Here is a 24,961-nt window from a genome sequence, read left to right on the forward strand (position 1 = left end):
TCTGGGGCAAAATCAGTACTTGGTCCTGCTAGTGAAGGCAGGGGGCTGGACTTGATGACCTTTCAAGGTCCCTTCCAGTTCTAGGAGATGGGATATGTCAGTCTCCTTTATCCATCAAGAAAGATTAGTGGGTTTTGTACATAATTATGTGCTTATAGTGAGGGTAGTTACCAGAGCGACAGTTACGCTTTTTAGCCCTGTTCAGTATTTATGCTCCACTAAGCCATTGTTAAGGCTCCACTAAGCCATTCCTGCAATGTTGAGGGCCTACCTAAGATGGCCACAGCCAAGTCTACTGATCGAAAGCTGTGCACCTCCTGCTGCTCCATCACTGTCAAATATATTCAGGGTCTGCTTCAGCCAGGGTCTAGTGTGTCAACTACACCAAACGAATGCAGGCAAGCCATCTCAGCTCACTTCTTAAAGGCAGTTCCGAAGGCATCATCCTCTGACACTGCGCTGCCTGAGGAACAGACACTGAGAGCTTGATCTCATTCTGCTGAGTTTGGAACAAGTAGGCAAACAGGGCCTTAGCTAAATCATCCCATGTTGAGTGCTGAGGGTGCAAGTAAACCACCATCTAGGAGCTCTTCAGTCTCACAATTGAGGTCCCCTAACCCCTGAGTCCTAGGTAATGGGTCAGCTCCTGTATCCAGAGCAACACTGAAGTCAATGCCAAGCTCTCATGGCAAACACATTGTATCTCAGCATTGTTTTTCTCCCTTGGCACAAAGGAACAAGAGGAAAAAACTGAGCCATGATTTTTCAGCACCATAGTGATGAGGGTGGTGGTGATAGCTGTATCAAGTGCCTCTTTTCCCATACATCTTCAGATAACCTAAGGTCTGCAAGAGTAGAGCTCCTCTACTTTCAACAGCAGCAGATTTTCCAGGGAGTGGGTCTGGAGGAGAGCAGTTACAGTGACCTAATGAGCCGCGGCCAGCCCATCGCTCACCCGTGCCGCCCGCTTCTCGCCGCCCCCATTGGCCCGGGACGGCGAACCGCGGCCAGTGGCGGCCGCGATCGGCCGAACCTGCCACGTCAGCAGGTAAATAAAACTGGCCCAGCCCACCAGGGTGCTTACCCTGGCGAGCCGCGTGCCGAACGTTGCCGACCCCTGCACTAAATCAAATTTTAATAAGCTTGAAATTGGACATTAAGCAGGACAAAGGGGCCTGAGAGTTATTGCCCAACTGTCATTGAAAATCAATAGGAGCTGGGCATCTAACTCCCTGGAGCTCCTTTGAAAATCAATCAGAATTTGCAGATGACAAAGCAGTGCGGGGAGGGGCAAGTTGCCAACACTTTGGAGGACAGAGCTAAAATTCAAAGGGATCTTGAGAAATTGGAGAACTGGACTATAGACAACAAAATGAAATTCAACAGCCACAAATGTAAGGTGCTATACTTGGGAAGAAAAACTAAACGTACAAATACAGACTGGGGGATAATTGGCTTGGCAGCAGCACTGCTGAGAAGAATCTGGGAGTTATGGTAGATCACAACCTGAACAATGCAATGGTTTTGCAAAAAAAAAAAAGGCAAATGAAGCTTTAGGTTGCATTAACAGAGGAATAGCATGCAAATCGCAGGCAACAGAACCACTGTATGCGGTGCTAGTTAGGCCTCAACTGGAGTACTGTCCAATTTTGGTCACCAATGTATAAAAAGGATGTGGAGAAACTGGAAAGGATCCAGAGGGGTTAGATTAGATGACACTTGTGGTCCTTTCTAAACCTATGGTTCTATGAACTACACACTGGATCTCAGCTAGGGGAATCCAGTAAAGCAGATTTTATCTTTCACCTTATTTCTGTTTTTTAGCTACAGAGTGGACAAAAAAAATAAAATAATTGTAAATATATTTAACAGTTGTGTTTTTAGGGTGTCCAAATTCAAGTGCCCTATTGTCTGAGTTGCTTAAAATTTTGCTGAAAAATTCTACATCAGTGCTAGATCTCAGGCTAACATGACTTGTGGATTTCAGAAGTGGGTCCAAAATAAGGCTTATAATGGAAACTCGGTTGTAGTCTTAATCATAGAGCAGCTGCTTCCTGTTCATAATATGTCTCCATATCTATAGTGAGCCAACTTTTTTTTTTATATCTCATCTATTACCATTTGCAAATATCAATAAAGAGGGAATGTTTTGTAAACTCTCCTAGAATTCAGACAGATTTTCCATCTGGGGCCTGTATTGTTCAGGGCAAGGTACTTACAATCCTGTTACTTCATTTTATAGCTCTCTCAAACTAGACAAGCTGATCCTGCTCTTCATCATGTATCAGCAAATGAAACAAAGGATTACATGGGATTAACCCTTTGGAGACAAAGGACACAGTCCATTTAATTATGATCATTTTCCTAAGCATTCACTTGGCTGAGAGTCTGGAAAAGGCCTGCATTTTGGAAGGATGTAGAGAAACTAGAAAGGATCCAGAGGGGTTTGACTAGATGACACTTGTGGTCCTTTCTAAACCTATGGTTCTATGAACTACACACTGGATCTCAGCTAGGGGAATCCAGTAAAGCAGCTTTTATCTCTCACCTTCAGCTGTGGAAGGGGAGGGAAAATATCCTGCTCTATCCACAGACCTGAATCCACTTGCAGAAGTGATGCCCAGGCCAGAACTAAGGGACACACTCCTGTTAATTCAAAGCAGCTCTTATGAAAGTCCTTCTTTAATTAAATCTAAATCTGCTGTTTGTCCAGCGGAGGACAAATGCTTGGGTGAGGGGGACAAATGTGCTATAGTTTGCCAAAGCTTTATTTACAGATTAAACATCCTAGCCTTTGTATAAAACTGCTTTGAAGCAATATTTTCCTGACAAGATTTTAGCTTAGTTAGTTATTTTTAGTTGTTATACTCACTATTTCTCCATAATCCATGTCCCTGGAGACAGGTTGATGTTGGGCACTTCCCTCAGGTGCCTCATTCATAGGACTTATTTTATACAGAAAGCAAATTTAAAGGAACTTGGATCTGATTTTTTTTAAAGGCCCTTAACCCAGTTTTAATTGTTTTCTCCAGTTATCAAATTGATTCTATTGACTTCAATGGGTAACATCTATTCACTGCCCAATTCTGCCATCATTACCTACATTGAGTGGTACCTTATTCTGAACAGAGAGCCCTTGCTTTAACTACGCAGTGAGCTGCAACTCAACATATTCAAGGGAGGAAAAAATATAGTCCTATAGAGAAATAGAACAGACAAAACATACACACACACCCATACTAAGGTTAAATTTTCAAAGCCACCTAAATGATTTGGATGCTCAGTTCCCATTTAATGTAATGGGCACTTAATTTCCAAATACCGTAGGCAGCTTTGAAAAGCTCAGCCTTGATATTTAGAATGTTGTGTAGTTAAAAAACAAAAGTATCAAAAGCTCTGAATACAAGCCCATTGTATGCTTTGAAGTGCTACCTACGCTGCAGGGTATGAGAACATTTGCTTCCTCTATCTCCATAGAAAAGTCAGTCAACTTTCTTTTAAAACAAAACATTGAAGGGTTTTTTTTGGGGGGGGGGGGGGATAAGCAGAATGGAAGGAGAAAAATCACTGTGTTCTTCCCTTATTTGCCATATTTCAGACGAAGGTTGGAGGGACAAGCCACAGTGGGGGGAGTTTTGAAGAAGTTCTCAGTTCTACTGCCCACGCCAGTGCTCAGGGCTCTATCACAGGCACTCCGCTTCCTGAGAACGAGGAGGAACTTCAGTGTTAGACTGTAGCCCCTACTGGCCATCTGTATCCGACCTGGTGAGACTTAATGTTTTCTATGCTTTCTTTCCACATCCAGCTTGAGACACGTGGCTTTGTAACCTCTTGAAAATGGCCTCACTCATGTGATACTATAGTCATTCTTCCAAATGTATTGGTATTTTTACTAGGCCATTTTTACCATTAAGCATTTTTATACTCCATAGAAATTGCGCACACCATCATTTCTTAATGTTCCAATTTCTATAATGTAACCAAACAGTTCTTGCTTTATGGTATTTTCCCTCCAATTCACTCCACACCTCTGGTCCAGTTGATAATTTCTTTGTTTTTTATTTATTTAAAGGACTAAATGGGTTTTTAGTATGCATGTTTCCACCGATTCTGTAACCCCTCTGTGCCACAGCAGACAGATGGGTCTAGGACTGTGCAAGGATTTCCGTTGCCAGCAATAGTCTGTACACCAGCTGTCCACCAAATTATACTAGTGCCCTTTACCGAGCATACAGACATGACCTGAGCTGCTTAAGGAGTCAAACAGAATCATTTGTTGTTACACTGCTGTCTCTCTTCCTTTTTCACTTCCACAGCCTGTCTTTGAATATCCTCCCCTAAAGAGGAACCCAATTGTTCAGATGCAAACTAAGTTGATCAGTTACTGCAGTGGTCTCCAAAGTGGGGGTGCGCAGCAGGAGGAGCGCACTTTTTTTTTTTTTTGCTTTGCTTCGGCAGGGGGTGCGCGATCAAAAAAGTTTGGAGACCACTGAGTTACTGTCCCACAGCAGGAAACGCTACAGTTGAAAAACATGTTCTGTTTGATACTGGGACCCAATTTCAGTATTAAACCAACAAACACAAACTGTACCGGTTTGCCTCCATACCATCTCCTTAGAAAGAAGGTCAGATTAATATGACTGAATAGTGTGAGCCTCATTAGAGTTAGAACCTTGAGAGAATCTGTGTACAACAACTTAATAAAGATGTGCCATGCCTTTAGTTTACACTCCAGAGCTAGTACTTAGTATAAACCTTACATTTTATGGTAGACTGGCTGAGTACGTGCTTCAGACTGGATCAAACTGTCCTGCTTTATTGCACTTCAGGGCATAATTCAATCTTCAAGAAGCCAGAATCATCTCTTAGCTTAGATGCAGCATGATTTGTTGCATCACTTTAAGAGAAGGAACAGTAAGGTTATTATAGTGCAGCCAGCCATTGGTGGCAGTAAAAGCCTATCACGTATAAACATGAATGCGGGGGAAGGAGGAGGGGGAGAGAGAGAGGAATGTAGCCTGCTTTTAAAATAGACCTGTTCAATTATCGTACTGCAAAGCTTCAAATCAACTTTAGCCATTCTGTATCCAAGGTTTTGCTAAAAGCTTGTCAGGAAAATCCTGTATCAAAGTGGTTTTACAGGGGTTCTGTTTTTGTTTTTAACGTCTTACACTTAATTCTCCCATGTGACAAGTTGATTCTGAACACCTCTCAAATGTTTCTTTAATGTGATTTATTTTAATGTTACACAGAAAGCAAATTAATTTTTTGGTGACAATTTGCAAGTTTCTGTTGCAGCATTGTGCATAAACATTCATTTTATTTTTAAAAACAATTACATAGTTTGTGTAAATGAAGTTAGTGATTTTTATTAAAATGAGGTTTTTAAAATGAGCGTCTCTGCCTTGTGTGTTTTTATTAGCAAGATGCCCCTTGTAACATTCTATTAGAACAAGACTGTATTACAATGGAAATACAAAAAAAAAAGTTGCAGATGGATAGTTTGGGGCACCCCCATAGCTTATATTAGCTATCTGAAATCAGGTTTATTTTTCCCCATCATTGATAGTTAGAAACACACAAACCTGATTATTATTATAGCCATTTAAAATAGGACTATACCTGCTACTTGCACAGTGTGCAAGAATTCTAAAATGGCATTTTTATACTCAAAAAACTTGTGTGTAAACATACCGTTGATGCCCAGTCTCTCTTCCTAACTATTAAAGTGGTGGGCAATTGAGACATCCATATGGGAAGTGGGAGAGGGTGAGGGCCAGGTTGTTTGGGGACGCATAGCCTTCCCCACCCGGCCCTCCATACAGTTTGGCCTGAGGGCAACATCAGGATTCCGAAAAAGTTTGCCCACCCCTGGCTTAAGTAGATAGAAAAGTTGTCAGGGTCAGGACATATGATCATTTTACCATAGGAACAGGTAGTGACTTATTCTCACAGACCAGTACTGGACTATCCTAAAGGAAAAGGACAAGACATATGATTATTCTATGCTAGTACAAACCCAGGAGGTGCCATCATGCCCTTTGGTACCTGGAATGCATATGTCCAGTGCTATTGGAAAAACAAAGCAGATTGGTTAAATCTAGTTTTAGATGACCTATACATTACTTTTTACTTGGCATTTGGAGTGTAACTTTGGGAGCATACCTGTGTAAGGTGAATGAAACAATGCCACATGAGATGGCTTCCTGGAGACTGGTATCATATGGAACCTTTTTCCATAAATTGGACTAACACTGGCTATTTGGTCTCTTGCATATACAGTAGAAGTAGAACCTCCAAGTTACGGACACCTTGGGAATAGAGGTTGGTCATAGCTCTGGCTCCAACGTCTTGCCTGGGCCAGCTTGTCCCCCTCCTGACTGGGAATGGTGGATGCTGGTGAAATCAGTGCAGACCCCAATGTTGCTCCTGCTGCCTTGAGCTGGCAGCAGGGGCTCTCAGCTTTGCCTGCGAATCTCAATGTCTTCAACTCCTCCTGTGAGTAGGTGCTCCCCACAGCTACCTTGAAGATGCAGTATGGCCATAGTACCATATTTGCCCTTTTTTTGGGGTCTCCATTGCTGCCTGATTGGTTACTTCCAGTTTCACATGGTGTCCGGTTGACCAGTCAGTCCATAACTCTGGTGTTTGTATTTTTGAGGTTCTACTGTATTTCATAACGAACAAAATTGGATCAAGCAATTGACTATACAAGTTAACAGGTTGCATCAAACTAAAAAAAAGACACAACCCTAGTTACACTGTTTGATCTCAGGATAATTTTGCATTTGATATCATAGGATGCCAATTTCCCTTATCTATATTTTTTTCATGGATTCCCAGCAATTAATGGAAAAAAAAAACACTCCTGAAAAAATTAGTGATGCTGTAGCAGCAAAATAAATATTTTATTTTAGCTACAGAAGCTTTAAAATCAATCAAGTGCATGGCTCACTTGCTGTAGCAGCTATTTTTTTATTTCTTTCTGTATTAATGGAAGACACAAGTTGGACTACTTCTGGGTGATTAAATTTTCCTGTAAAACAAAAAGAAAATTCATTATCATGCTCTTATTTCCCTTTATAATAATTTGTGCCTGGAGCAACAGTATAATCTGTTACATATTCTATCACAAAAGAAACCATTAGTACATATGTTTAATTGTGAACACTAGCTGTGATGTTTCAGGAATAACCATAGCTACAAAGAAGAGCAACTGTTCATCTAGAGTATATACTATTTGGAGGGAGGAAGAGTCTAAAAATTCATGCTATGGATCCTGATTCAGGCTGGTATTTAAACTTAAGGTTCAGGTAATGAGCATTAATTCCATGTTATACTCTGGATTTGGAACTGGTGCTCACAGTTCAAGAAGAGCTGGAAAAGGTTGAGCGAAAACCCACAGCAACGATTGACGGATTGGAAAGCCTGCCTTATAGTGAGACTCAAGGAGCTCAATCTGTTTAGTTTAACAAAGAGAAGGTTAAGGGGTGACTTGGTCATCTAAGTACCGATATAGAGAACAAATACTTGACAATGGGCTCCTCAGTCTAGCAGCAAATGGTATAACAAAATCCAGTGGTTAGAAGTTTAAGCTAGACAAAGTCAGATTAGTAATAAGGCATAATTTATTAACACAGAAGGTAATCAATCACTGGAACAATTACCAGGGGTAATGTTACCCTTCTTGTCCTAGAACCTATGAATCGTGATGGGCATAAATACATGATTTCTTTTCTGAACTGCAGCCATAATGAGGTGTAAAAGTTAACAGGCATGTTTCATAGTATGTTATGCAGGTCAGTTGCCAAGAAAACTGGCTGCATGTAGCCTTTCTGAAGCTTCCCTGGCAGGAGAGAAAATTAAATCATTGGATAAAGGCTTGGCAGCAAAAGCTTAAATTAAAGCTTGTCTGATGATTGGGCAGAATATTTGACTATAAGAATCTATTTCATTTCTGGAAAGAGAAACACCAGATCAAGCTGATCTAGCTGGTGAGGGGTAGCATCTCCAGTTTCACAACACTGAGTTTGGAAGTAGGAACACTAATAAAATCGCAGCTAGGGATATAGTTACCACTTACACTTTCAGATACTTCAGTCTGATGTTCTCCTCTATATACTGACTCACTGACACTGTGTCTAACTATATAGTGCCAGTTCTTTTATTCTTGTGTTCTTATTTTTCAAAACACGTTGAGTTCTCTCTCTTTTTGAACATAGCCCTTCATTAGTGTTAAACTCTGTATATAAAAGTATCTATTTTCCCTTATCCTGCAGAGATTAAGTAAAATGAACAATAGTAAACACTATAGAAGGGAACTGAACACAATACAAGCACATCTGAAGCAACCTGTTCACTAGGCTTGATTCTCATTTACATTAAGACTATTTCACACTGTTCTTACAATGTAAAGAGACTTTAAATGTGTATATGTAGTTTATCCCCACTTTCAGGCCGCTTTACAGAGACTGAGGGCTAGATTGACACAAATGACATAAGCCGCTAACTGCCACTTTAAATCCAAGAATCATGCCCCACTGGGATTCACAGACTCCTCTCTCTCATTTACAAAAATCAAATTTCATACCTGAAGTTGAATCATAAAAGTCCTGCAGTCTTCCAGGCATTTTTTCCAACTCTTCATACTCAGATGCTTGGAGTATCATCTCACACTGATCCAGCTCTTTTACAAATCTGGCTTCTGCTGTAGACTGGTGTTCATATTCCTGAACAGATGTGCAATTAGAGAGATTTGATTCGCTATGCTGGAACACACAGTGCCAGAACTAAAAGGCCTTTTTTACACTTCGAATTTCTTCATCTGTATCACAGATATTCAAGAATACAGTAGACCTCATGTCTTTTTAAGGCTCTGATTCAGCAAAACATTTCAGCACATGCTTAAGTTCCACGAGACTTAACACGTTTGTGTGCTTTACTAAGTAGGTATATTATTATTCACATGCTGCAATGCTTTGCTGAATCTGAGCTCATATAAAGAAACCCCAGAATTTAGATTCATTAAAAATCCTTGGGATGCAGGCTTCAGAGAGCTTCTGGAACTTTGACAATGTAATTCCTTGCCTCCTCCACTTTCAGATCCTTGAGTTCTTCAGTCCAGTCCACTTCCCGAACTAGTGCCCTTAATTTTTTGAAGTTTGCCCTTTTGAAATCAGGGAACCTAGTTGCAGACCTATTTTTGTTTATCCTTCCATTTAGTTTAAATTGAATTAGCTCAGGATCACTTAGACCAAGATTATTCCCTACAACCAGTTCTTCTATGAGGTTGAATCTAAAATGGCATCACCTCTTGTTGGTTCAGTGACTATCTGGTGAAGAAATCTGTCACCTATCACATGCAGGAAAATCTGGGCCCTACCATTGTCAGTAGCACTTGCCCTCCAAGCTATTGCTGGGAAATAAAGTCTCCCACAATTATAAGACTTCCAGTAGTATTTATTTCATTAAAACATTAGAGATCTCTATCCATAGACAAATCAGATCTTGAGGGTCTGTAAGATATCCTAAGCATTAGCCCAGAGGAGCCTTCTTCCCCAGTGATTTTGACCCAAACAGACCCTTTTATCCATTCCATCACTTTTAATTTCTTTACAGTCTACCTCATCATTACACTCCACCACCTTTACTTCTGTCTTTCCTGAACAGCAAATACTCTTCAATAACTGTACTCCAGTCATTACTACGATTTCATGAGGTTTCTGTTATCCTTATAATATATGGGTCCACTTCCTGCACCAGTGGTTCTAGTTCCTCCATTTTGCTATCCTGCTACTTGTATTTGTCATTGTTCTCAAAAGGTATTTTTTAAATCTGTCATTCCTTCTTGATCATTTTAGCTTAATCTGTCTGAGCTGCTAATGTCTTTGTATCTCTTCCTATTTTTTCCTTTTAAGTCCTTTGATTTCCTTGTTATTTCCTCCCCCTCTCAGTTGCATGCAACAACTCCCACTGATTTTGAGGAGAACTGTGCACAAGTGAAAGCAGAATTTCACCTACTAACCAGAGAACAGGTGCCTATTTGGGCAGGGCCGTGAAACAAACAAAGAGGAAACTGGGCTACCGTTGGAACTTACAGCCCTTAAAACAGAACTTCTAGTTCCCATGATGTGGGAAGCATGAACACTGATTAATATACATTACCTCCTGCCTCTAACAAGACAATAGTGGAGCTGTCATGCCTAATGGCAAGATCCTAATTTGTAATTCCAGCACATTTGTGTTCAGATAATGAACTTGTCATGCTTAACTGGATGTGTGACATATTCTGCTCATTTATTATGTTCTTTGCTCTAGGTTCAAAATCGGGGATCTGGATTTTGACAGCAGTGAAATACTAGTGTAAGAATCAATTTGAATTCAAATTACATTTTGAAATTTCAATTAAGCTTTAATTATTAGTTGACTTGAAGTCTTCATTTTAACATTTTTATATCCCCCCACCCCACTTATTTTTTTTTTTTTTTTTTAAGACTAGGGCTTTTCTTCAATTCACATTTATATTTAAAATGCTGTTCAACGCTGCCTCTTATTTTCGTGAATCTATTTAATCCTATTATTTTATATTCTGCGTTTTATCCATTCTGTCGGTAAACTTCACGCTTTTGTTTGGCAGTATCATAAATGATAACTTTATCATGGTGTCTTCTTGCTCAGAAATGTCTGTCTCAGTGCAATATATTAATCATGGGTAACAGATTGATCAATTGAGAATAATTTTATACTTGCCTCCTCATGCACATAGTACAATGGGGGCTGCTCACATTGCAGGTCAGTTTACTCTAATGAAGCACTGTACCATATTGTAATTACATGTACAGTGTCTCCACGTGAGTATTTGAATTTCCCTATACTTTTAACAGGAAGTAATTGGTTTCTCAGACATCACAGAATAGAAGTTATTGACTTAAATTATGACTATTGTAGTTGTAGACATTAAAAATTAAAACTAGTGGGGAAAGAGGGAAGTAACTCAGTGTGCTAATGTCCTCATTTGCCTCCAGTGAGTTAAATTCACGTCCTAAATTAGGTTACAAAGTGAAAACAGCTTTGGTGGTCTCCTTCTGGTACCTCTTTCTTCACACTTCAAAACCATCCATCCGGTTGGCACAAATGGAAACAAGTGACGGTCGGCTCAAGGACCAAGCTAATGAGGATGTCACAAGTCAGGAACCAGCTGTACTGTCAAAGCTGTGGGAGGATCTTCCACAAACCCTGTCCTAATTCATTCTCACTTTCCACAGGGAACACTGAAGTCAATGGTATTGCCTTTGTATAACAGAGTAGATTTTTGATTGAATATTTCAAAGATTTTTTTTTTTTTTAAACAGAACTAGCTGCTTAGCAGCAGTGAAGGCTAAGGTTTGTGTATATTTTCAGTGTGGTACACTGATACCCCTATGCATGAAACCAAATGCTGATTAGGTTACCCTGAAGGTAGAAACAAAAATAAATGATACAAATAACAATATGAACTACAAAATGTGCATATGAGAAATGATATCTAATGAGAAAGGTAAAAAGCTAATGTGTGCTGTAGTTAGGTGAGGTGGGGATGGGGAATCAGCTCCTGTACAAGTTGGGACAGGAGCCCAAGGCCAAAAAAAAAAAAAAAAAAAGTATGTGAGAAATCCCATGGTATAGTTCAACTCTGTCTGAAATGACTTCCTGCCTGTTTGCTAGAGGAGTTTTCCAGTGAAAAAGGCTAAAGGAAAGGGCTAATTTTATGAATACACTATAGTATTCCATAATTCATTATTTTAACCTTGGAATGTAACTTTGAAAATCCAGTTCTGCTGTCACTTAATCCAATACAACCCAATTAAAATCAATGGAGATATAACTGTGGGCAGAATTTATCTTCAAATATCTGGAAACCTATTTAAATACAATTCAAGTGGAACAGGAAGAATATCAGTATTAAATGCAGCCTCAGGTTACAGAGGTCAAGGACTGCACACCTACCTGCTTACAATAAAATATACAAAAGCAGACAATTGGTGAGGGAAAATTACTATATAATGGAAACATATGTTGGGGGAAATAATAGCTTTCCCCCCCCCCCAACACAAATTTTTGGGGGAAAGCAGCCTAATGTTTCCTGACTTACAGTTAATGCAAGATCACAATATTCTAACATCACCTCTGTATGTATAACAGATTCTCTAGTATAAAGATAAGATATTTTCAGGTCAACATGATCATTTTTCAAATTTAATTCAAATACCACCTATTATTTCACTGTATTACTTCCCAATTCATATTTCATTTAGTTGAAATTCTCATTTAAGACATTGTGGAAGTTAAAACCATAGTCCTTTTTAAGGTTATGTTGCTTATGGAACAGCACTGTCTGACCAGGTAAATACACATACTGGGCCAAATCCCACCGTTATGTAAATCAATCCCTAGAATGCAGTGGGGCTACACAGGTATAAGAGCACAATTTGGGTCATTATACCGAATTATTTTGTTTCCTTTATGAAAAAGAGTTCAGAAAGTTGCTGCCATACAAACGTACCCCCAAAGAAAAATTCCAAACCCATCTTGCTCTAAAGATTTTAGAAAAAGATTATGAACGTCACTAAGCACCAAACACCATGAAAATAAGACAATTGGTTGGTCCTGTTATCAGCAATAATGTGGAATAAATGCATCAAGTGATTTATACTTACTTCCCAGAGTTCATAGATTTCTTTTCTCAGGCCTTCTGATAGCAGCTGGGTCAAATGTTTCATAGCTGCCTGAAAGACAGACTCCTGCTTTCATTTGGCCATTATCTGAGTACAATATCTTTTCCTTTGTTTTCTGGAAAACAATTTGTCCACCACCACCTTTGTATAAACAGTGAATCATCTCTCTCTCCACAGCTGCACACGTACAGTACTAACTCTGCTAATGAAACAATAAAAGCAACGGCTACAGAATAGCTTCTGCACCCCAGACCTGCTCAATAAATTGCAGAGGACTAGCCTCAAGCAGCAGAAAATAATCTGAAGCACCATCCACTGACCCCAGGTACCAGATATTGTTTAACACTGTTTTGATGCAATACCAAATTATTGGTATGAACAGTGGAATCCTCTTTGCATGTTGTTCCAACTAATCAATTTCATTCTAGTCCTACTCTGTTCCCCAGTAATACTTGGGTCCTAATTGGAAACAAACAATAATAAAAGCAAGGCCAAGTTTTATGCCAATATACAGTTATGTCGAAACTTACCACTCAAGGTGTTATTTTATACAAAGATAGCACTTCAGAAGTATAAATATTTAGGGCTCAATCCTGCACCCGAAGAAATCAATGACAAGACTCCTGTTTGCTTTAATGGGACCAGGAGGAGCAACAGGCACGTAGGGCCAGATTTTTATAGGTATTTGGTGTCCTAAAGATGCAGACAGCTCCCCCCTAGGCCCTTTTCCTACTAGGCACCTACCTGCATCTTTAAGCACCTAAATGCCCTTAGTCTGGCACTTAGTGGAGAAACATTCCCAGCAGGCACTAGGGAAACAATTTATATATATATATATATTTTTTTTAAAAGAGCACACTCCAAACAGGTACATAATAGAACAGAACAGTCAATGTTACAGTGAATAAAGATAGCATTTAAAGAACTCTGAATAGCCATTTAATCTTTTAAGTCCAATCTTCTTTTCACCAGGAACATATTGCTAGAATTATTTTTTTTAAAAATCTAAATAAAACAGTAAGCATAAGAGTGGCAGAGAATTCACTGTAAGCTTGTTTTTCTTTTAGACTCTTTAAACAACTTATTTGTATCCCTTGGAAAAGATTATTAAGTAAGGTGGTGCCCTCTAGCTGTAATTGTAGGAAAACTTTTCCCTTTTAGCTTTAAATAATACAGAGAGCCAGAAAGGACAAAACTGTGATTAATGGATATGTTTGTGCCCATCATTAAAGCCAAAGACTATGTACTCAGACAGTTGCATTTGTTTGTCTGGCTCACTGATTACCTGTCACACAGGCGTACTGTAAGAATAATCAGGTAAAGTTTGTATGATACTTTGGAAGTGTCCAGTGCAGAGATTCTCAAACTGGTGGTTGTTACCCCCACTTCATTTTTAATTTATAAGGGGCAGTCACACTCAGAGGCTTGCTATTTGAAAGGGGTCAACAATACAAAAAGTTTCAAAACCACTGGTCTAGTGCCATGTGTCAAGTATTAACTATCTGTCCCTCTCTCTTCTGACCTGTGCCTCTACTCCCCAGAAAATAAGCATGGACATACATGAGCAACTTCACTAACATCTCAGACTACTGAAAATCCAGTCAATTCATTTGGCAGGTGGCTGATGTTTGGGTTCTTTCAAAAAACTTCCCTTTTATTATCCTGCACTTTGTAGTGTTATGTAGACAAGCCAAATTAGCAGGGTTTTTTAGTGCTACTCCGTGGCATACATGCACAAATTCATGTTCTGTATTATGTTGTTTTGAGGGTCTCCCCAATAACTAGTTGTTCACCTCTACAAATAAAGTGCAAAGCCTTTACAAAGTTCTACAGAGTACCAGGCTGCATCTGCAACCATACCAACCTCCTCTCGCTGATGTTTCTCCTCTTTGGAGATGTTATCTGCAGGTGCTATATCTCCAACAATGCATTCAGCCATATCGTGAACCAGAGCTAGCCGTACACATCTGATAAGGAGAGAAACACTGCATGATTAGCCAATAAACTTTATAGTTACACTTTGTTTATTAATAAGCAGTATTGATAAACTCTCCCTCCCCCTTATATTATAACAGATCAGTATTACTGAAATAATTTTCCATCCCATAGTATATTTGAATCCCAATTTCTAGTTACTGTTATGTATGAAAAGATATCTGGATAGATATCCAAAACCAGAAAGCCTTGTTGGGGGAGCAAAAGATACTAAGTGACAACAGTGTAGTTACCTAGCATATCATTTACCAATCCCTACCGCATAAAAGCTAAGGACATTATCCATTATACACTACTCACATGATAACAATGTTTGCATTTAAAGATATAAGGAGCCCTGCCAAATTCAAAATGCCACCTGACAAAATACACATATATTATGTAGCTAAGTTAGCAACTCATGGTGGCACAGCCCAGCCTTCTTTAACAGAGTGCAGTAAAAAGCATTAAAAGCAATCAGCAAATTAAGTGCAAATTGCAAGACTAGAATGCAGATCTATGTAACGCACTAGGGCTCACAGGCTTCCAGCTAAGTCAGTGAACCTCTCTGTGCCGTAGCAACCTCATCCAAAAAAATGTGGCTGTCAATGATGCTTTGTGCTCTGAGCACATCCTGTAGATCTCAAAGCACTTTACAATGGTGGGTAAGTATTATTAGTCTGATTTTTCAGTTGGCTTCAAGTTCATTCATTCCTCTGGCACAATGAAATAAGGGTGAAGCTTGCTCATGCAGGAGACAGCTTCTCAGGGTCCTGCCCAAGACTGTGGAATGAACTCCCCCAGAATCTAAGAACCATCACACACCTCACCACCTTCCGATCTACATGCAAGGCACATTTTTTTCCCCACTTTGCCTTCTCTAGCATATACCTATAGTGGGAGCGGGGCCAGGAGGTGGAGGAAGAGGAGGGAGAAAAAAAATGTATATTTTATTTTTTAAAACACTTCACTGCACGCACTTCCCCCCAGGAAAGAACGAGAAGAAAAACATGTGACAGATGTTAGTAATGTTGCTTAACACACTTACTTGAAGGCACTAAGATACTACTGTGCTGAGCATGATAATAGAACAGGGCAATTATTAAGTGCATCCAGTCCCAACTTCTGGCAGTCAGAGGCTTAGGGAGACCCAGAGCATGAAGTTGCATCCCTGATGATCTTGGCTAAAAGCCATTGATGGACTTATCCTCCATGAACTTATCTAATTCTTTTTTGAACCCAGTTATAGTTTTGACCTTCAAAACATTCCCTGGCAATGAGTTCCACAGGCTGAGTGTGAGTTGAGCAAAGTAATACTTTTTTATGTTTGTTTTAAATCTGCTGCCTATTAATTTCATTGGGCGACTCCCTGGTTCTTGTGTTATGTGAAGGAGTAAATAAACCTTCCTTATTCACTTTCTCCACACGAGTCATGGTTTTATAGACCTCTATCACATCCCCCCTTTGTCATCTCTTTTGCCTGGTACTGAAATTAGGCTTACCAGCTTGTAATTGCCAGGATCACTTCTGGAACCTTTTTTAAGAATCAGCATTTATATTAGGTATCCTCCAGTCATGTGGTATAGAGGCTGATTTAAGTGATGGGTTACATACCACAGTTAGTGGTTCTGCAATTTCATATTGGAGTTTCTTCAGAACGCTTGGGTGAATACCTTCTGGTCCTGGTGACTTATTACTGTTTAATTTATCAATTTGTTCCAAAACCTCCTCTATTGACACCTCAATCTGGGACAGTCCTCAATTTTATCACCTAAAAAGAATAGCAATCTCCCTCACATCCTCTGCAGTGAAGACCAAAGCAAAGAATTAATTTAGCTTCTCCCCAATGGCCTTCTCTTCCCTGAGCCCCTTTAGTACCCTCAGTCATCCAGTGGCCCCAGTTATTGGCAGACTTCCTGCTTTTGATGCACTTAAAAAAAAATGTTGCTATTAGTTTTTGTATCCTTAGCTAGTTGCTCTTTATATTCGTTTTGGCCTGTTTAATTATACTTTTACACTTGACTGGCCAGAATTTATGCTCCTTTTTATTTTCCTCAGTAAGGTTTGAATTCCAGTTTTTAAAAGATGTCTTTTGGTTTCACCACCTCTTTTACTCTGTTGTTTAGCCATGGAGGCTTTTTTTTTTTTTTTTTTTTTTTTTTTAATTTTTTTGGCCCTCTTGCTTTTTGGGGGGTTGCGAGGGGCAGGAGAAGAGAGGCAGGAAAATACATTTAGTTTGAGAAATTTTTTTAAAAGTTTCTATGCAGCTTGCAGGCATTTCACTCTTGTGACTGTTCCTTTACATTTCCATTTAAGTAGCTTCCTCATTTTTGGGTGTACTTCTCCTCTTAGAAGTTAAATGCTACTGTGGTGGGTTTCTTTGGTATATCTCCCCCCCAGGTTGTTAAATTTAATTACATTATGGTCACTATTACTGCACATCTTGGACCAGATCCTGTGCTCCACTCAGAACTAAATCAAGAATTGCCTTTCCCCTTGGGGGTTCTAGGACTAGCTGCTCCAAGAAGCAGTCATTATTGGTGTCTAGAAATTTTATCTGTGCATCCCATCCTGAGGTGACATGTTCCCAATCGATATGGGGATAGTTGAAATCCCCCATTATTGTTACATTTTCTGTTTTTGTAGCCTCTCTAATCTTCCTGAGCATTTCACAATCACTATTACCACCCTGGTCAGGTTGTCGGTACGGTAGAACCTATAGTTACGAACACCTCAGGAATGGAGGTTGTTTGTAACTCTGAAATGTTCACAACTCTGAACAAAACATTATGATTGTTCTTTCAAGAGTTTACAACTGAATACTGACGTAATACAACTTTGAAGCTTTACTTCAGAAGCAAAATGCTGCTTCCCTCCTCCCCCTTTTTTTGTAATTTATGTTTAACACAGTACTGTACTGTATTTGGGTGGGGGGGGGGGGGGGTTTCTGGTCTCTGCTGCTGCCTGATTGCATATTTCTGGTTCCCAATGAGGTGTGTGGTTGACTGGTCAGCTAGTAACTCTGAGGTTTTACTATAGTATATTCCTACTGCTATACTCTTGTCATTCAAGCATGGAATTTCTATCCATAGAGTTTCTATGGTATAGTTTGATTCACCTTTTTTTTTATTATTTAAGCTATATTTGACTCTATGCTTTCTTTCACGTATAGTGTCACTCTCCCACCAGCACAACCTACTCTGCCATTCCTATAGATTTTGTACCCTGGTATTACCACATTCCATTCTAGCAAGTTTCTGTGATGCCTATTATATCCATATCCTCATTTAATACCAGTCATTCAGGTTCACCCATCTTAGTATTTAGACTTCTAGAATTTGTATACAAGCACTTATAAAATTTGTCAGTATGTAGTTGTCTGCCTCCATGTGGAGATGAATGGGACTTTTCCCTTTGTTTCTCTTCAGTTCCTATCTGTATTTTGTCAACTTCTATCCTCTCCTCTCCTCTTCACTAGGATGTAGAGTGTCCCCGTTAACAGAGCATCTCCTAAGGGATGCCTCTGTCCAAACTGTGTGCTCCTCTGCACCTGTTGGCTCTCCCCAAGCCCATAGGAGGAAATCAAGAATCTGTTCCACCTCTGCCACAAATTAGCTATGGAACTTCTGCCATGTCATTCAACTCTCTGGGCCTGATTCTACAGTGCCTTGCACCTCAAATTTATTGACACCTGTGCAAAGCAAATCTAAAATGCTACCATTCTGATGCTATTGTTTTATAACCTTTTCATACTCACTTCTCACTGATGTCAATAACTACATAACGTATAAGGCAGTAGACAATCAGGCCCTGTGTTTCTGAGTTATCCATTGAAAAAGGAGCCATGCATGTTCTCTGCTAGGCCAATGGACCATTCTGGTGGGCAGTGCAGGAGTCAGTGTCAGTAACATGATTTAAAGTGGTTTATACTTCCTGAAGCTTCATTAGAAAAGATGAGTTCCAAGTTACAGAAGTCTGTTATCATCAATTCAGAAAGGTGACAAAGGAAATATGATACTGTACCACTCTTGACAGCTGATACAATGCTAATTATGTTTTCCTTTATATGCTAAATTAATTACATTTTTTTAAATTTCTCTCAAGTGTTAATAGAATCTCTGTCAAAAGCTACATAAAATATGGATTTTGCTTCACCATGCACTTCAAACTCCTCTTTGAACAGGATTCTTCAGCTTTCTTATGTACATCTCTTGAGAGAAATCAAGCTGGAACTATTCTGTGTTAGCAGCCTGTCCAAGCCTCCACTTTTAACTAATAAAACAACTCAACTCCAGAAGGCACATAGCAACTTGTGAAAGAATGGAAAAAATATCAATTTTGATTCCCCCTCTGTATTCTAAAACTCCTTGCCAGGGTGTAATGAATAATTAGTTCTCAGTTCCCAAATCTCCAGACAGGCCTAATCATCACCATTAGTATTCTTACCTGTCTTTATTAAGTTGTTTATCTTCAGTTACCAAAGCCATGACTGCCATCCTGTACATATGATCTGATACACTCTCTGGTTTCTCTACATTCCTGTACACCCAGCCTGTTCGTGGTACTCTCTGCTTGGAGACAGTTTTAACAATATAAAACATTTGAATAAACGTTCTGAAGAATTTAGCTTAAGAGATACCAATGGAAATTTGTTCCATTACGGGTAACCATTTCCTTCTCATGCAGAAATGAAGCCTCAATGTTAGTGAAAAATAAACGTTACAAAGCCAGAGTTAGTTTGAAAGTACAGGCGATTGATCCTGTGACAAACTCTATTGCAATATACTACACACACAGCACACACCACTAGAAAATCTGTCCTTTTCAGCTTTCAGAGACCATTTCAGCTTGATTAACCACACGCATTCAGTATGAATAAATAATATTCAGCATTTAAATAGCACTATACCTCTTCAAAGCATTGGTCACCCATTAACTACTGTAATTAATCTTCACTCCATCTCTGCAATGTAGGTGTAATTTGTATTATCCCCATTTTACAGAGGTGGAAATTGATACTAGGTACTGTTAAATTACTTGCTCAGAGGAACTAGAATTAGGGTTTGTCTTCACTACCCGGCGGGTAGAAATCGATCTCTCGGGGATCGATTTATTGCGTCTCGTCGGGACGCAATAATCAATCCCCGAATTGACACGTGTACTCCACCAGCACAGGTAGGAGTAAGCACCATTGACGGGGGAGCTGCGGCGGTCGATTTGCCACCGTCCTCACAGCGGGTAAGTCAGATCAGATACGCAAATTCAGCTACGGGAATAGCATAGCTGAATTCGACGTATCTGAAATCGATCCCTCCCCCCGTAGTATAGACGTAGCCTTAAATTCAAGAGCTTCTGAGGTAAGCCCCATGCTCAGTCAATGACACTTTTTGGATCAGCCTTCCATCCCTCAGCTGTCTGCCAACCTGCACGTGTTTCTGCTTCAAATGGTTTTTGCCAGGACCACTCTGTTCTATACTGGGAGCAAAAATCTTTGGGTTTGGCTAAAAACGTTAAAGCTGGGGCTAAAGAATTTTTCAATTGATCTCATATTTTAATACGTCCTGGTAGCTAGAGCCAAGTCCAGAGAAACACATATTGTATGTCTGTAACTATCTATAGGGACTTGGATCCAGGCTGTAGTCAGGGCCGGCTCCAGGCACCAGCTTGCCAAGCAGGTGCTTGGGGCGGCCACTCCAGAGTGGGACGGCAGGCCCAGCTGTTCAGCGGCAATTCGGTGGACGGTCCCTCGCTCTCGCTGGGAGCGAAGGACCTCCCACCGAATTGCCGCTGCAGATCGTGACTTTTTTTTTTTTCCGCCGCTTGGGGCGGCAAAAAACCTGGAGCCGGCCCTGGCTGTAGTCCTATAACCCCCTGAGGTGTCACAAGACCAGTGGTGCAGGCAACACAAACGAGTCAAGGAAACCTAGGAGCAGCATATGGTTCAGGCAGGCTCAAGCACATAAACTCCTGCAGGCTCAAGCACATAAACTCCTCAAGACGTGAGCTGCTGCACTCAGCCTTCACTGGAAGCTAAGAAACTAACATACAAAATGAGATACAGCAGCAGCCGGGTTCTCAAGCAGAATTTTCTCTAACAGATCACAGACTGATTTCATTTTTTTATCCAGAGACCTGCACTGACATTTAGCTCAAGATCGCTAGAAATGACCCACCTACCGACATTTTAAATGGGAGTCGATGGAGGAAGGGATGGGGACTCAAGTGTGATCCTGCAGCAAATTCCTCGCAGGGGTCTATTAACTGACAAGGAAACCAGGCACTAGGCTTTGGTTAACTGAGCACAAGCCTGGGAACCCAGAGCTCCCGATTCTAGCCTCAGCTCTGCCTCCGACTCGCTTCTGTGGCCTTGGGCAGCGAAGGGGAGGCGATGATACCCAGCACCCCCTCGCGGGGCAGTTCTGGAGCCTGGCCCGGGCATTGCTACCGGGGGTTAAGCCCCGTACCGAGCACACCGACCCGGCGGGCACTTGGCGAGGCCCAGCTAAAAAGGCCAGGCAGGCAGCGAGTCTCGCAGGGTTGGGTTTCTATCCTAAGCGCGGGTGGCTGAGCTAAACCCCCCCCCGGGCCCGGATCTCCGGCCCCTGGACTTCCCCCCTCTGGTCAGGGCCTGTCCCCGGCTCTTCACGCCCACCCCGGCCTCAGCGCCATCACCTTGAGCTGCCCCACCAGCCTCAGGAACTGCAGCAGGCTCCCGGCGGCGCCGCCCAGCGGGGCCGCGGCCATGGGGCTGCCGGCGGAGCGGGCCGAGGAAGAAGCAGCGGGGCTCGCGGAGTCCGCCTCGCGCGGGGCTGCAGCTGCTGCCGGGACCCGCCTCCCCTTCCGCTTTGTCCCGGGCCAGCTCAAGCACCCGCCGGCGCCTTCTCCCCCCGCTGGCCTTGCAGCGAGACGTTGCTGCCTGGAAGACGAGGCGGGGAGCCCAGCAATGGCCGAGACACGCCAAACCCTAGTGCAGGGCTGGGGCGGGCCGGTGAGGACCCGCCCGGCCGCCCCCTGCGCCCGCCCCTCGCTCCTGTGACCGCGGACCTGAAGAACTGCCGGGCTCCTCTCCCGACCCCTAGAAGTGGCTGAGCACATTTTGCACCGATCTGCTGGGAAACTGAACACGGGTGAACTGAACATTTCCGCCCTAACCAAAGCCGAACTTTGCAGAAAGTTACCAGTGTGTAATAACAGAGGGTTATAATCAGAGATGTAGCCGTGTTAGTCTGAATCTGTAAAAAGCAACAGAGGATCTGTGGCACCTTTGAGACTAACAGAAGTACTGGGAGCATAAGCTTTCGTGGGTAAGAACCTCACTTCTTCAGATACAAGTAGTGGAAATCTCCAGAGGCAGGTATAAATCAGTGTGGAGATAACGAGGTTAGTTCAATCAGGGAGGGTGAGGTGCTCTGCTAGCAGTTGAGGTGTGAACACCAAGGGAGGAGAAACTGTTTCTGTAGTTGGATAGCCATTCACAGTCTTTGTTTAATCCTGATCTGATGGTGTCAAATTTGCAAATGAACTGGAGCTCAGCTGTTTCTCTTTGGAGTCTGGTCCTGAAGTTTTTTTGCTGTAAGATGGCAACCTTTACATCTGCTATTGTGTGGCCAGGGAGGTTGAAGTGTTCTCCTACAGGTTTTTGTATATTGCCATTCCTGATATCTGACTTGTGTCCATTTATCCTCTTGCGTAGTGACTGTCCAGTTTGGCCAATGTACATAGCAGAGGGGCATTGCTGGCATATATAACATTGGTGGACGTGCAGGTGAATGAGCCGGTGATGTTGTAGCTGATCTGGTTAGGTCCTGTGATGGTGTTGCTGGTGTAGATATGTGGGCAGAGTTGGCATCGAGGTTTGTTGCATGGGTCGTCTACAGCCAAGCACTGAGGTACAATCGCATCTGCTCCAACCCCTCAGACAGAGACCAACACCTACAAGATCTTCACCAAGCATTCTCAAAACTACGATACCCACACAAGGAAATAAAGAAACAAATCAACAGAGCCAGACGTGTACCCAGAAGCCTCCTGCTACAAGACAGGCCCAGAAGAGAAACCAACAGAACTCCACTGGCCATCACCTACAGTCCTCAGCTTAAACCTCTCCAACGCATCATCAGTGATCTACAACCCATCCTGGACAATGATCCCTCACTTTCACAGACCTTGGGAGGCAGGCCAGTCCTCGCCCACAGACAACCTGCCAACCTTAAGCATATTCTCACCAGCAACCATGCACCGCACCATAACAACTCTAACTCAGGAACCAACCCATGCAACAAACCTCGATGCCAACTCTGCCCACATATCTACACCAGCAACACCATCACAGGACCTAACCAGATCAGCTACAACATCACCGGCTCATTCACCTGCACGTCCACCAATGTTATATATGCCAGCAATGCCCCTCTGCTATGTACATTGGCCAAACTGGACAGTCACTACGCAAGAGGATAAATGGACACAAGTCAGATATCAGGAATGGCAATATACAAAAACCTGTAGGAGAACACTTCAACCTCCCTGGCCACACAATAGCAGATGTAAAGGTTGCCATCTTACAGCAAAAAAACTTCAGGACCAGACTCCAAAGAGAAACAGCTGAGCTCCAGTTCATTTGCAAATTTGACACCATCAGATCAGGATTAAACAAAGACTGTGAATGGCTATCCAACTACAGAAACAGTTTCTCCTCCCTTGGTGTTCACACCTCAGCTGCTAGCAGAGCACCTCACCCTCCCTGATTGAACTAACCTCGTTATCTCCACACTGATTTATACCTGCCTCTGGAGATTTCCATTACTTGCATCTGAAGAAGTGAGGTTCTTACCCACGAAAGCTTATGCTCCCAGTACTTCTGTTAGTCTCAAAGGTGCCACAGGACCCTCTGTTGCTTTTTAGAGGGTTATAATGCAGCTCGGATCAGTGGCGAATGGACTAAACCAGGGGTGGCCAGCCTGAGAAGGAGGCAGAATTTAACAATGTACATTGCCAAAGAGCCACATTTAATAATAATAATAGGTCAGCAGCCCCCCATCAGCTCCACCCACTGGCAGCCTTGCAGATCAGAGCCTCCCCCTTCCTCCCGACCAGCTGTTTTGTGGTCTGCAGGAGGCTCTGAGGGGGAGGAGTGAGGTCATGGCAGGCTCAGGGGAGAGCAGTGGGGGCAGGGCCTGTGGCACAGCCAGCGGTTGAGCAGTGAGCATCCCTGGCACATTGGAAAGTTGGTGCTTGTAGCTCCAGCCTCAGGGTCGGTGCCTATACAAGGAGCCTTCGTCAAGTTGCCAGCCAGCAGCACTTTGCAAAGTGCCAGACTGCTGCTCCATCCTGGATTTCAGATGCCAGCTCGATGCTCCAGTACCACAATACCCCTGGCTGAAATAAGGGTGAAATGGCATCCCATACTGATTTAGTAAGGGACAAGCAATTTTTAAACAAGGAACATCCCTTATAATACAGGACTGTTGGCAACCTGATATCTGGGCTGCAAGGGACACCTATCTCTGCTTGTGATCCACAGCTGGGAACCCCTCCCCTAGAGTCAGATGGTTGCACCTAAGCCCTTGCAAGAAACAGCATAGGCACCTGCCTACTTCCAAACAAAATGGTCGGGGAGGGAGTTTAGCTCAGTGGTTAGGGTACTCACACATTTTGTGTGGCGTTAGGCTTGCTTTGAGCACTCCTACAGGATTTGGGCCCCACAGGCAAGCTGAACAGAGGAATTCCTATCTTCCCCTGATTAGAGGGTCACACTGGGGTTTAGGCAGGAGACAGGTGTCTGGATGCATGCCCAGAGGGACTTTTACTGTAACAATTTAGGCATGTACAGGGTCAGGTGGCAGCTGAGCAGGGGTTGTGTAGATCACAGTAGTGACTAAAACTGGGACTTGGACATCTAAATCCCTTTTTGTGGATCTGATCCTATTGTTTTCACTAGTTGGCTCTTGTCATTTGAGTTATTCATAGATTCTAGGACTGGAAGGGACCTCGAGAGGTCATTGAGTCCAGTCCCCTGCCCGCATGGCAGGACCAAATACTGTCTAGACCATCCCTGATAGACATTTATCTAACCTACTCTTAAATATCTCCAGAGATGGAGATTCCACAACCTCCCAAGGCAATTTATTCCAGTGTTTAACCACCCTGACAGTTAGGAACTTTTTCCTAATGTCCAACCTAGACCTCCCTTGCTGCAGTTTAAACCCATTGCTTCTTGTTCTATCCTTAGAGGCTAAGGTGAACAAGTTTTCTCCCTCCTCCTTATGACACCC

General features: G+C 42.0%; 2 protein-coding genes across 15 annotated transcripts in view; one reads left to right on the forward strand and one right to left on the reverse strand.

The window, feature by feature from the left end:
* TPD52L1 (TPD52 like 1) overlaps positions 1 to 5,395 on the forward strand; it is a 68,774-nt gene extending 63,379 nt beyond the window's left edge. For all 11 annotated transcript variants that reach the window (XM_005280197.4, XM_065588521.1, XM_065588522.1 and 8 more), the window contains one exon: positions 3,599 to 5,395. In XM_005280197.4, the coding sequence (XP_005280254.2) occupies positions 3,599 to 3,730 (132 nt within the window). In that variant the 3' untranslated portion in view covers positions 3,731 to 5,395. The remainder of the gene's footprint in view (positions 1 to 3,598) is intronic.
* On the reverse strand, positions 5,217 to 21,723 carry HDDC2 (HD domain containing 2). Of its 4 annotated transcripts, none has more exons than XM_024113912.3 (6): positions 21,360 to 21,723; positions 19,134 to 19,255; positions 14,578 to 14,680; positions 12,696 to 12,779; positions 8,591 to 8,729; positions 5,217 to 7,036 (listed from the first exon to the last, which is right to left on the reverse strand). In XM_024113912.3, exons 1-6 carry the CDS (start codon positions 21,429 to 21,431, stop codon positions 6,939 to 6,941), a joined length of 618 nt encoding a protein of 205 aa, XP_023969680.1. In that variant the 5' UTR covers positions 21,432 to 21,723; the 3' UTR covers positions 5,217 to 6,938. The 4 variants fall into 4 exon arrangements, with proteins under 4 accessions (XP_023969680.1, XP_005280258.1, XP_065444587.1 ...); XM_005280201.4 differs by having other exon boundaries at positions 12,696 to 12,764; positions 21,360 to 21,716; XM_065588515.1 differs by lacking the exon at positions 21,360 to 21,723 and adding an exon at positions 20,865 to 20,885.
* Between the last annotated feature and the right edge of the window lie 3,238 nt (positions 21,724 to 24,961).

This window comes from Chrysemys picta, chromosome 3 (assembly GCF_011386835.1).
Source record: "Chrysemys picta bellii isolate R12L10 chromosome 3, ASM1138683v2, whole genome shotgun sequence".
Lineage (NCBI taxonomy): Eukaryota > Metazoa > Chordata > Testudines > Emydidae > Chrysemys > Chrysemys picta.

What these genes read in the sequence shown, in the direction of transcription:
- HDDC2 (XM_024113912.3), bottom strand. Translation starts at nt 21,431, where the DNA reads ATGGCCGCGGCCCCGCTGGGCGGCGCCGCCGGGAGCCTGCTGCAGTTC. An exon ending in GGCTGGTGGGGCAGCTCAAG is followed by an intron (nt 19,256 to 21,359) that starts GTGATGGCGCTG and finishes GTCTCCAAGCAG; the next exon opens with AGAGTACCACGAACAGGCTG. An exon ending in AAATCTATGAACTCTGGGAA is followed by an intron (nt 8,730 to 12,695) that starts GTAAGTATAAAT and finishes ACATCTGTTCAG; the next exon opens with GAATATGAACACCAGTCTAC.